Source organism: Talpa europaea, assembly GCF_964194135.1.
Source record: "Talpa europaea genome assembly, chromosome: 12".
Taxonomy (NCBI): Eukaryota; Metazoa; Chordata; class Mammalia; order Eulipotyphla; family Talpidae; genus Talpa; species Talpa europaea.
This window is the reverse complement of record NC_140079.1, coordinates 5,113,117-5,124,911: the sequence shown is the minus strand read 5'-3', so window position 1 is coordinate 5,124,911 and position 11,795 is coordinate 5,113,117. Positions and strand designations below refer to the sequence as shown.

At 53.2% G+C, this 11,795-nt stretch overlaps 1 protein-coding gene across 1 annotated transcript; it reads left to right on the top strand.

The window, feature by feature from the left end:
* Window positions 1-10,356: 10,356 nt before the first annotated feature.
* On the top strand, window positions 10,357-11,384 carry LOC311182549 (olfactory receptor 7E178-like; the record flags this gene model as incomplete). Its single annotated transcript, XM_084251419.1, has 1 exon — window positions 10,357-11,384. Exon 1 carries the CDS (start codon window positions 10,554-10,556, stop codon window positions 11,382-11,384), a length of 831 nt encoding a protein of 276 aa, XP_084107545.1. The 5' UTR covers window positions 10,357-10,553.
* Window positions 11,385-11,795: the final 411 nt, after the last annotated feature.

The following is an 11,795-nucleotide window of genomic DNA, read 5'->3' as shown; positions in this document are numbered from 1 at the left end:
TGTCCCTGCCGAGGCCCTGACTTATGGGTAGAGACGGCCCCGGATTTGGTTCTTCTGGGTTCGCAGCACTTTGCCTTCTGACACGCAGGCAGGAGCAGGCCCGCGTGTTCCCGCCACTGGACCCGCCTGTCCTGGCCGTGTCGGGGGAGCCGGTCTGCGCCCAAGTGTCAGGAAGCTCCTGGGACTTCTGATCTCTGCTTTTTATGAAGAGCCGCTCTTGTTCTAGATGTTTTTTCTTTAGATTATTTTGTGCTTACAAAGTCTCAATTGCTTTGCTTTTGACCTCTTTCCCAGCTTTGAGCTATCAATATTAGGGTTGTTCGCAGCCTGTCCCCTCTTAGCTACGTGGCCCTCCTAGGTCAGAGGACCCCAGATGAGTAACCACATTTTCCTATCTCAGTGTCCCCAGACTGGGAGGCAGATGCTTTGCTACTCAGAGAGTAAATCTGGCATGAGAGAGGCCACAGAGACATGGACTATGCTCGAGATCACTTATCACCAGAAAGATGGAAACCAAACCCAGGAAAAGAAATTGAAAGGTCCATGTAGCTGGCTGGAATGCAAAAGCCTACCTGGAAGCCCACCTGGGGGGCAGGAATGTGGATACCTGCCTGGAGGATTCAGGCAGTGAGCCTTACCCCTCCCCCTATGAGTCTCTTCTCAGACAAAGAACCTCTACCTGCCCCAGGAACCTTTTCATGCCCTACAAACTTTTCCTGCAGTAGGAGCCCAACTTCCCACCTGACCCCTCCTTACCCTATAAAACCCTGCTTCCCCCTGACAATGTGTGGGGCTTCACTGACCCCACCTTGGGTGTGTGAGGTCCGCCAGGGGCGCAATAAACTTTCCCTCCCTTTGCGAAATGTAGCCTGGCTCTCCTTTTCTTTATGGCGCCGAACCTTTCATCTTGGTGCCGCAAACCCGGGAAGGCCGTGTCCCCTGGCGCCGGGCAGCCTTCTCGTCCCTGGGACCTCTCCTCTCCATTGCAGACACCTCACACCCCCCACTGGCCTTAATCCTTGGGGTAAGTCACCTGCCTGACCCTCCTTCCTGGGAGGCCCTCACCTCTGGCTATTCGGCTCCTTTCCTAACCTCCTGTTTTGGTCGGCTGTCCTGTAAACCGTGGGCCCACGTCAGCCGCCCCGTTACACCTAGGCCTGGATTTGGGGACGCCCGTCCAGACTAGATGCCCTGTCTAGGCAACAACCGAGCGGTGGAGACGTCCCCCTCGCTTGTTTGTCCCCTGCCTGTTGGCTAGAACCGGACCGGGGGACGCTGCCATCAGGGGCTGTGCCCCGTGTAGGCCAGGTCAGGCTCGTGGGATGCTGCGTTTCTGACACTGTGCCCCCTGTCGGTTGGGAAAAGGAGCCGATTTAGTCATGGGGTCTGCAAATTCCAAGCCAAGCCTGGCCACACCACTGGGATGCCTTCTCTCAAACCTTGGTCTGTTGGGACTTAGGCCAGATAACGCCCTAAGCGTCTCGTCTTTTACTGCAACACTGCACGGCCTCAGTATCAATTGGACAATGGCTCCCACTGGCCCGAACATGACACTTTTGACTTCTCGGTCCTTACAGACCTAAACAATTCTGTCCCCGCAATGCAAAATGGTCAGAGATCCTTAGGGCCAGGCTGTCTTTCTCTTGCGCTCCGCCCCTTCCCTCCCTCCTGAAAACCTGCCGTACTTTCTAAGTCTCCAGACTCCTCTCACTCTTCGCCCTCTCCAGACCCCTCTTCTGCATTCTCTAATCCTCTAGATTCTCAGTCTTCACCTCCTCCAGCTCCCCAATCCAGCCCCTCCCTCCTTTCTTTTCACCTCCCAGCTGCCACACCCTCTCTCATGCTTATTGTCTTCTCCCTCCCTGCAGGGAAGTGGGTGGGAACTGAAGGAGGAGTTAGAGTCCATGTTCCTTTCTCTGTCTGATCTCTCCCAACTTGAAAAGTGTCTTGTCTTGGCTCTTTCACAAACGATCCCACTACCTACACCAAAAAAAATTTCCTTATCGTATCCAAGCCTATGACCATACATGTCATAATTACATGTTATTTTCTCTTCCACCCTGACCTCTGACCTGTCCCCTAGCTGGTCTCCAACCGGCAGCGCCTAAACCTATAAACTTTCATAAGCTCAGAGAGATTACCCAGTCTTCCTCAAAAAACCCTCCTGACTTCCAAAGGCTGAGGACGGTACTCAAACCCCTATCCGGGACCTGCTGAACATGGCCTTTATGGTATTTAACAACCGGGAGAACGGAACAGGGCAGAGAGGGAACTCCGTAGTCGCCAGAAGGCTGAGCTTCAAGCTCAGGCCCCAGTAGCTGCCTTGAGACCGCCAGGCCCTGCTCCTCCAATGACCACAGCGCCTGCTGCCCGACAGGACGACAATGGGCCCCATGGGCCCCAACCGACTGCTGCCGGGAGCCTGCTTCAAATGTGGCCGAGAAGGCCACTGGTCCAGACAGTGCCCCAACCCCCGCCCTCCGCCAGGACCGTGCCTCATCTGCAACGGCCAGGGTCACTGGAAAAGTGACTGTCCCTCCCTGCCTGGCTGTGGTGGGCCAGTCCTTCCAGCCCCTGCAACTCTTGCCACCGGCGGTCTTGGGTTCGGCGGCTGAGGACTGAAGAGGCCCGGACTCATCAACTCCAATAAACTTTGAGGAGCCCAGGGTAACGGTCAAGGTAGCAGGTAAGTCCATCTCCTTTCTGGCTGACACGGGGGCCACCTTCTCTGTCTGCCCCTCCTATTCCGGTCAAGTTTATCCTTCTCAGGCCTCAGTTACGGGAGTTGATGGCCTTCCTTCTCAGCCCAGGACCACTGGTCCGCTCTTTCCTAGTCATGCCTTCTTGCCCCACACCACTCCTGGGTCACGATCTTCTGACCAAACTCAGGGCTACTCTCTCATGGTTCCAACACCCTAGTGCTGCTCTCATCCTCCCACGACTCCAAACATCTCCTAATCCTTCTCAGGACTACCCACTGTCTCCCTCCACTGTCAACCCCATGTTCTGGAATATCTCTATCCTGATTGTCGCCACCCATCGTGCCCCAGTCCTCATTCGCCTCAAGGATCCCTCTTCTTTTCCCTCTCACCCCCAGTTTCCAATTTCCCTCACTCACCGTCAGGGTCTCAAACCCATCAGCCAACGACTCCTGGGAAAGGGACTCCTTACTCCTATCAACTCGCCCTGTAATACTCCCATTCTCTCCATTGAAAAGCCTGATGGTTCTTATCGCCTAGTTCCAGACCTTCGCCTCATTAACGAAGTGGTGGTGCCTATCCATCCCGTAGTGCCAAACTCCTACACCCTTCTATTTCATATACCGTCTTCTACCACACACTTCTCTGTACTTCACCTCAAAGGTATTTTTTTTTACCATCCCTCTAAATCCTCAATGTTACTTACTATTTGCTTTTACTTGGAAAAATCCAGTCACACACCTCCCAACAACTGGCCTGGACAGTCCTGCCTTAGGGTTCCCAGGACAGCTCTCATCTGTTTGGTCAGGCATGAGCTAGTGACCTCTCGTCATGTAATGTTCAACCCAGCACTCTCCTCCAGTGTGTTGCTGACTCCTCCTCTGCCGTCCTTCTCTGCCACTGTCTCAGCAACACACTGCACAACTCCTCAGCTTCCTGTGCTCCAAAGGATACTGTCTCCCCATCCAAAGCTCAACTTTCAGTTCCCACAGTCGTCTATCTGGGTCTTCCACTAACTCCTTCCTCCAAACAGCTGAAGGTGGACCACAAACAGGCCATCCGGGACCTTCCCTCCCCTAAATCGACAAAACAAATCCTTTCTTTCCTAGGTTTGGTTGGATTCTTCCGACACTGAATCCCTAATTTTGCTTCCTTAGCCAAGCCACTATAAAATGCAGCAAGAGTCTCCCTGAAGGACGTCTCCAATCCCCTGGGGAGTCTGCAGGACCTTCCTTTTACTCACACATATCCTTCTGAAGGCACCTGTCCTTACCCTTCCTGATCCAGAAAAGCCTTTGCTCCTGTTCACAGCCGCACGTCGGGGTATGGAGGCAGGTGTCCTTTCCCAGCCTCTGGGCCCAGCTCTGCGTCCTGTCGCTTATCTCTCCAAGCAGATGGATTCCACTGTCAGGGTCTGGCAACCCTGCCTTAGAGCCCTGGCAGCGACAGCTCTACTCACCCGAAAATCCCTCAAACTTACTCTAAAAAGACCCACCCAAGTACATTCCCCGCACCGCCTTCAGGACCTCCTGTCTCGCCACTCGCTTTCCACTCTAACTACTTCCTGCTTACAAAATTTCCATATATTTTTTTATCAAAAAACCCTCTAGTGAGTCTCACTCAGTCTAATTCTCTCAACCCAGCCACTCTCCTGCCTGTCTCTGGCCACCTTCTGCCATTCATTCATGTCCTAAAATCCTGGAAGAAATGCAAACCTCCAGACTGACTCTCCTTTGTCAGATGCCTCCTGTGTTTGTAGACTGGCAGCTCTTGAAAAGGTGCGCGAGGTCAGCGGAGGGCTGCCTAGGCCACTGTTACCATTGATCAGGTAATCGACACAGAAAAACTGCCCAGAAGAACCACCTCCCAAAAGACAAAACTCATAGCACTTAACCAGGGACCTTACCCTCAGCAAACATAAGAAAGTCAACATCTATATAAATTCAAAATATGCCTGCCTTATTGCTCACAGTCATGCTGCGATTTGGCAGGAAAGGGGGTTCCTTTCCACCAAGGGGCCCCCATCATGAACGCTAAACTTATCCTTAATAGCCTTGCAGCTTCCAACTGAAGTCGCCATTTTCCACTGAAAGGACACCAACTGACAATTCTTAGGTTACCACAGGGAATAACAAGGCGGATGCAAGGGTTTTCGCTCTCACAACTGACTCTGCTGCAGACCTTTCCCCTATTCTCTATCAGTCCCCTCCATCACTCCGACTTAGGAGCTAATGAGCGCCAATTCCTGAGTCTGCTCTTCTTCCACCCCTCCTTGAGTACAAAAGTCTGACAAATATGTTCCCGTCCTCAAACCTGTGCTCACGTGTCACCTCAAGGGGGGGTTCGCCCACCTTCTTCTTTTGCAGCTCACCAACTGCGTGGACACCTACCCAGACAGCATTGACTTCTCCCTACTCAGGCAACTGCTCCAGGAACATGCAGACCAGTACTTACCCAGTCCTGCCTCGGATCTCGACCTCCTCAACCAACCTTCCCCACCACTGCATCCAGGAGACCAAGGCCTGCTCAAATCACTTCAGCCAAAGCCACTGCAGCCTCGGTGGACCGGCCCACACACGGTCATTCTCACGCCTACAGCGGTAAAACTTATGGGACACCCCTCCTGGCACCATCTATCACGGGTCAAATGTGCCCCTGAAGACAAACAGTATGTATGTTATAACCTGGGTCCTACTAGGATGTGCATTTTTTGTCAAAATCTCCCCTAGCTCAGTGTCCTGTGTATGGAAATTCAAAGTTAGGGAGACCTTTGTCTCAGGATCCACTGAGACCACCCACTAGGTGGGTACTGCGGGGTGCCCACAGGCCAGATGCACAGCACCCATCACTCTCACCCTAACTCTTTCATCGATTACTAACCCTATGAACACCTTGTTTTGTTTCTTTACCATCAAACCTTAGATCACTGCAAAAATACCTATAGAGAATATGGGGGGTGCCCTTACCAGTCATGCACAGTGCACCTTCCAGACAAAGGCCAAATGTTCTCTCTGGTCCGTCATAATACGGGCTTCAATATGAATCAAGTTAGCTCTGCTATTTCAGATCCTTGGGACCAACGTTGGGTACAGGGAGTCCAAGCCGCGGTGTGCACTGGCTGGCATTCCAGTATTCCAGTGGCAACACTGTCCATCTCAAGGGAATATATCCCGACACAAAATGCCACAGTCCAAGTCTCCCAGGACATCCTCCATTCAGAACAAATCCTATAAAATTAGCTAACATCATCAGAAAAGACCGAGACACCCTCAACCTGGATTCATATAATCCAAAATGCTATAGCCTTCCTAAATGACTCTCTCAGGACTAATACCTCCTCTTGTCCTCTGCGCTTCCCTGCAGAGACCCCTACTGGTGGCAGTTCCAATCAATCTCAATACCACTACCACCAAAATAGCAGATGCTGCTTGCCAGACTTCCCAACTCTCAGTCCCCCTATGGGACTCCAATCGCAGCTACCCCTGCTATCAAACTGATGCCCTTGTCAGCTTTCATTCCTGTACTTCTTACATTTCAGTTACTTCTGTGCTCCAAACAACAGCAAAGGAAAATTTTTTTGGTGCAATGGCTCTCTTTCTCGGTGTATTAATTCTGCTACTCCAGGCCCATGTAACCAAGTCCTCGAGGTCCCACAGTCAGCTCTGTACAGATGGTCTGAGCTAGGCTGGTTATTCTCACCACATCAGACTAAGCGGGCAGCCTTTCTTTCAATCATGGTTGGAATCAGCCTGGCATCATCGATAGCAGCTGCAAGTATGGCAGGTGGGGCCCTGGGACACAGCCTAATTACTGCCCAGGAATTTCATGAAAGAATAGATACCTCCTTAGAAAAAACCTATGTGTCTTTAGCATCTTTACAAAGACAGCTTCCCTTCCTGGCACAGGTCACTCTCCAAAACCGGCGGGCTCTGGACTTTTTAACAGCTAATAAAGGGGGTACCTGCCTGTTTCTCACTGTTTCTCAGGGAAGAATGTTATTACTAGTAAAACCGGGGACTCCAATTCTCCGCTGACAAGGTTTCAAAATCCTATAGTGTCATGGCTCCTCCTGTAACAGGGTGGTCCCCAGAAAAGGGGGTTCCCTGCCCCACCCAAGGGAGGGTGGAGCTGAGCAGGAAGAGGAGAAGCTGCAGAAGAGACTGAGGAAGGAAGCAGGATGGAGCCAGGAGACCTGGAGGAGGCGCATGGAGCCTAGAGACACGTGAAGAAACTGCGCTTGTCTTTTGGTCGGGGACGGGGTGACACAGATGTGGGTGAGACCCAAGGGGAGGTGACCATGGCAGCTTTTATCTTGATGTTGATTTTGCTCTTTTCCTTCCGGGCTTGTCTGGTTGTTTCTGACCCTTTGCTGTGGGTCCCCACTGGAAGGTGCTTTAGACTTGGGGCAGGCTTTGGGGCTTTGCTCTGGGCCAATCCCATTTGGATGGACTTTTACCCATGAGGGGACGGGTCACTTTGGGTGCTTCATTTAGAAACTAGACTCTTTGCCTTTCCTGTATTGTTTCCTAGTTTTATTAAAGTTCCTTCCCATTAAAGTCTCCTATGTTTTGTGTTGATGCGGCGGATGGCAGAACCCATTTAGAATAGGCAGGTTTGCTGGGTTTAGGCTGCCCCTCTCCCTGTCCTATAACACTCCCACTCTTAGGGCCAATATTAATAATAACCTTATTTTTTTCTTTTTTCCTCCTTGCCTCCTAAAATTCATACAGGCTCGCATTCGGGAAATGTCTCCTACCACCTTTAACCAACTCCTTCTCCACCCATATTCTCCCATCCCTGCAGAAGACCCTCATAACCAGGCCTGAGCCACCCCCTTGGTCTTTGCCCCTTTTCAGCAGGAAGTAGCCAAAGAAAGAACCATCTTCCCTTTTCCTATCAACAAAAGGCTGTATGAAAGGTCCATGCAGCAGGCCAGAATGCAAAAGCCTACCCAGAAGCCCACCTGGGGGGCAGGAATGAGGATACCTGCCTGGAGGACTCAGGCAGTGAGCCTCCCCCCCTCCCCCTATGAGTCTCTTCTCAGACTAAGAACCTCTACCTTTTCACGCCCTACAAACTCCTCCCCCCCCCCCCCCAGGAGCCCAACTTCCCACCTGACCCCTCCTTACCCTATAAAACCCTGCTTCCCCCTGACAACATGCCCAGCTTCACTGACTCCCATCTTGGGTGCCTGAGGTCCGGGGTGCAATAAACTTTCCCTCCCTTTGAGAAATGTAGCCTGGCTCTCCTTTTCTTTATTGCGCCGAACCTTTCAGAAATAACCCAGAAGATACACCACTCCTTGATGACAGGACGACATTGGGGTCGGCTGTAAATAAACTTGTCAAGACTAACATTGAGTGAAAAAATGGAATTCATTTCAGACATTACTGTAAAATAACCTGTTTTAAAACTTTTCCAGGAGGAGCACAGTGAATTTCCAGATGTCTGAGCCTAAAGATCACGAATTCCATTAAAAACAGACAGTGTTTTGCTGAAATCTCTGACGCGGGGAGTCATAAGCCAGCGCGGGGTCAGCTCCTGGGGGACAGAGCGCCCCGGCCCTTCTCGGGCACCCGCCGCCTCCCTCTGCACCGCCAGGGTGTCTCCAGGGCGCGGGTCCCCAGGGACAGCCGGGCTCAGGGCGCGCCTCGTCCTTGGTCCCTCGCGGCCACCCGGGGCGATAACCAGCCAGGCCGGGGCTCCGGGCAGCGCGAGGCAGACTCAGCCCGGACCGGCCGCCCCGCCCGCCAGGGAGGATGCCCGAGGCCGGCTCCCCGCCGCCCGCAGCCTCCGCGCTCGGCCCGCCCCCGCCGGGAGGGGCCCGGGAGCCACAGCCCGCCAGGGGGCCGCAGGGGCCGGGCGCAGACCAGTGAGTGGCCGGGCGGGGGCGGCGGGGCGGGTCCTCAGGCTGTGCCCGGGCGTGAGGCAGACAGGGGGTGTCAGCCAGGGCTGTGTGAGCTCCGCGGAGCCGGGTCTGGGTCTGTCCTGCCCAGGGTGTGGACTCCGCGTCGGGGCGGCGCCCACCAGCACCCTCAGCCCAGGGGCCTGTCCAGGGAGGGGGATGGAGGCGCCAAGCCTCCCCGCCCCCCGAATGTGGAGACCTGGGGACAATGCGCAGGGGTGAGGAGAGCTGCGCCTGCCCCGTGGACCGGGGCTCCTCCTGGGGGCCCTGTGGGCGGGCGTGCCTCGCCTGTGTCCACCCAAGGGCAGGCCACCCTGCTGGAGTCTGGGGGAGCAGGTGCGGTGCTCTGGGGCGCCTTGGAGGGGCAGGGCGTGGGCCCGGGCAGCTGTGGGAGCTTACAACCTCAGGGTTCCCCATTCAGTTTCCATCTCGCTGTCAGGCACCAGTGACCAGTGCACCTGAGGCGGCTGCACAGAAACCTGTGCCTGTGGGCGCTTCTCTGGGGGGCAGGCTGGGCTGAAACCAGCGGGGGTCAGCGCCTTCAAGGGGCCTTTGCAGGGTCCCAGCTCATCCATCCTGGACAAGGGCTGGTGGGGCTTCTGGTTGTCCCCAAGTTGGACAGAAGTTGAGGGCAACTGGGTACCCCTTACTTGGGGCTCAGGTTGGGCGGGGGCTCCATCCCCCGCACCTGCTGTGCTGACCACAGTCCAGCGCCGAGGCCAGTGCGTGACCAGGCCGGGTCACAGTGGCCGGGGCGGGGACACTCCCTGCCTTGGTTGCCAGAAATGTCACAAGTGAAGGGATTTCTGGAGCAGCCAGTGAGGCCCAACAGGAGGTCCAAGGTCATAGCCAGGCAGGTCACTCTGGGCCAGGGCGCCAGGCCCATCCCTGGTCCGAGGAGAAGGGTCTGGGGTGTCCCAGCCGGAAGGTGCGTGGGGTGCGGGCGCCCTTTATGCTCAGGAGCCTGTCGTCTGTGTTCTGGAAATTCCTCTGTAAATCTGGTGCCCCAGGTGGGTCCAATTGTGGCTTCTTTTCATTTCATTTCCTCCCCCAAGTCCCGGTTTCCTTTTTGTATCCTTCCTTGTATATTCATTTCTATCCCTGGAAACCATTTAAAGGAGGTTATTTCCATGTTGTTCAATTTTATATCAGCATCCATAGGAATTTATTTTTAACATACAGGGTTTATACAGCCTAAGCTTCAATGTACAACTTCCAAATATGCAGCACAGTATTAGCTGTCATCACCAGCTGTGGGCACCTCTGCATGACTTATTTTATAGCTCTAAGATGCAGTTTCACATGTAGCCCAGTTGTTGGGTTGAGGGGAACAGGAAATGGTATGATTAAACCCAGGACCAGCCCAAACATCACATAGAAAAAAGTAGAGCCTGTTGCTTGATTCCAGAGATCTTAGGGTGCTCATTAATTGTCTAAACAAGAGAATTAACTGCCTTGCATTTGCATAAAATAAATTATTTGGATCACTTTTAGTGCCCTGTGGTTAGAAGCGGTAGTTATAAAGGCATACCCTGGATAGATCCTGCTCTGTCTGTTTCCTTTAAAGGGGTGCGCAGATTTCTCAGGGCGACTTTGGGTTTTTTTATAACTCCACATATCCTGTTTCTCTAATTTCCTTAGCCCATTCTTTCAAAAGTGGATTCACATAGCAACAGGTGGATGGGAGCAAGACAAAGAAATGAGTTCTAGGAACTGGTTAGCCACAAGCAAGAAACACTGAAATGTGTGTAGTTCCCGCCTGTGCTCACAGTAGTTGAGGCCAAAGTGTACACACACTGACAACACTTTTGTCCATTGTCATTTATGTTTCCCAAAGTTGTCTCTGCCTGGGGGAGCCACGCAATCACACAGGTGTCGTGGAATTCTTTCTCCTGGGGCTCTCAGATGACCCCGAACTCCAGCCGCTGATATTCTGGGTGTTCCTGTCCATGTACCTGGTCACCGTGACGGGGAACCTGCTCATCATCCTGGCCATCGCCTCTGACCCCCACCTGCACACCCCCATGTACTTTTTCCTGTCAATCTTGTCTGTGGCTGACATCGGTTTTACCTCTGCCACTGTCCCGAAGATGATTTCAGGCATTCAGACTCACAGCAGAATCCTCTCCCACATGGACTGCCTCATTCAGTTGTCCCTTTTGTATTTTTTTGGCTGTCTGGACAGTGCACTGCTGGCCGTTATGGCCTATGACCGCTTTGTGGCCATCTGCCACCCACTGCACTACCCGGCCACCATGAACCCGCGCCTCTGTGGCCTGCTGGTGCTGGCGTCTCTTTGGGTCAGCCTTCTGGACTCCCAGGTGCACTGCTTGCTGATCTCCCAGCTCACGTTTTGCACACATGTAGACATTCCCCATTTCTTCTGCGACCCCCCCCAACTGATCAAGCTTGCCTGTGAGGACACCTCCCTCCATATCATAGTCATGTATTTCTTGGGGGCTATTTTTGGCGGTGTCCCTGCCTCAGGGATCCTTTTCTCTTACACACAGATTGTCTCCTCAGTGTTGAAGGTCTCATCAACCAGTGGCAGGTTCAAATCTTTCTCCACTTGTGGCTCTCACCTGTCAGTTGTTTGTCTATTTTATGGGACAGGTTTTGGGGCATACCTCGGTTCAGCTGTCTCCCGTTCTCCTGGGCAGGGGGTGGTGGCCTCTGTGGTGTATACCATGGTCGTCCCCATGCTGAACCCCTTCATCTACAGCCTGAGGAACAGGGACATCAAGACGGCCTTGCAGAGGCTTCTCAACAGAAATACCTAATCTCAGCACCTGCCTCCTTTTTGTCTATAACTCAGCACATCAGTGTCCACATGTGTTTTCAGGAATCTTTGGGGCTGATCAAACCTACTGACAAATGCCATGTGGCAGGACACCTGCTGTGGCCTCAGACTAGACCCTCCCAGGATGCCTGTGAATGGCCTTAAACTCCTTATGGCTGATACCTAGGTCAGAGGAAGTCCTGCTCCTACTGGAGGGTGAAGTGAGCCTTGAGAAGTTATGCAGTGCTCCCGCTGGGCCAAGGTGGAGATGTGAATTTTGCCAGGCCTTTCGTTCAAAGATGACTGTATGTCTTGGGTGTTTTGCTGCTGTGAGGGACTCCTGAAGATGCAGAGAGCTCAGAGCGCATAAGGAGAAGACATGAAAGAGGCGCCTTATTGATGCCCCTTGAGA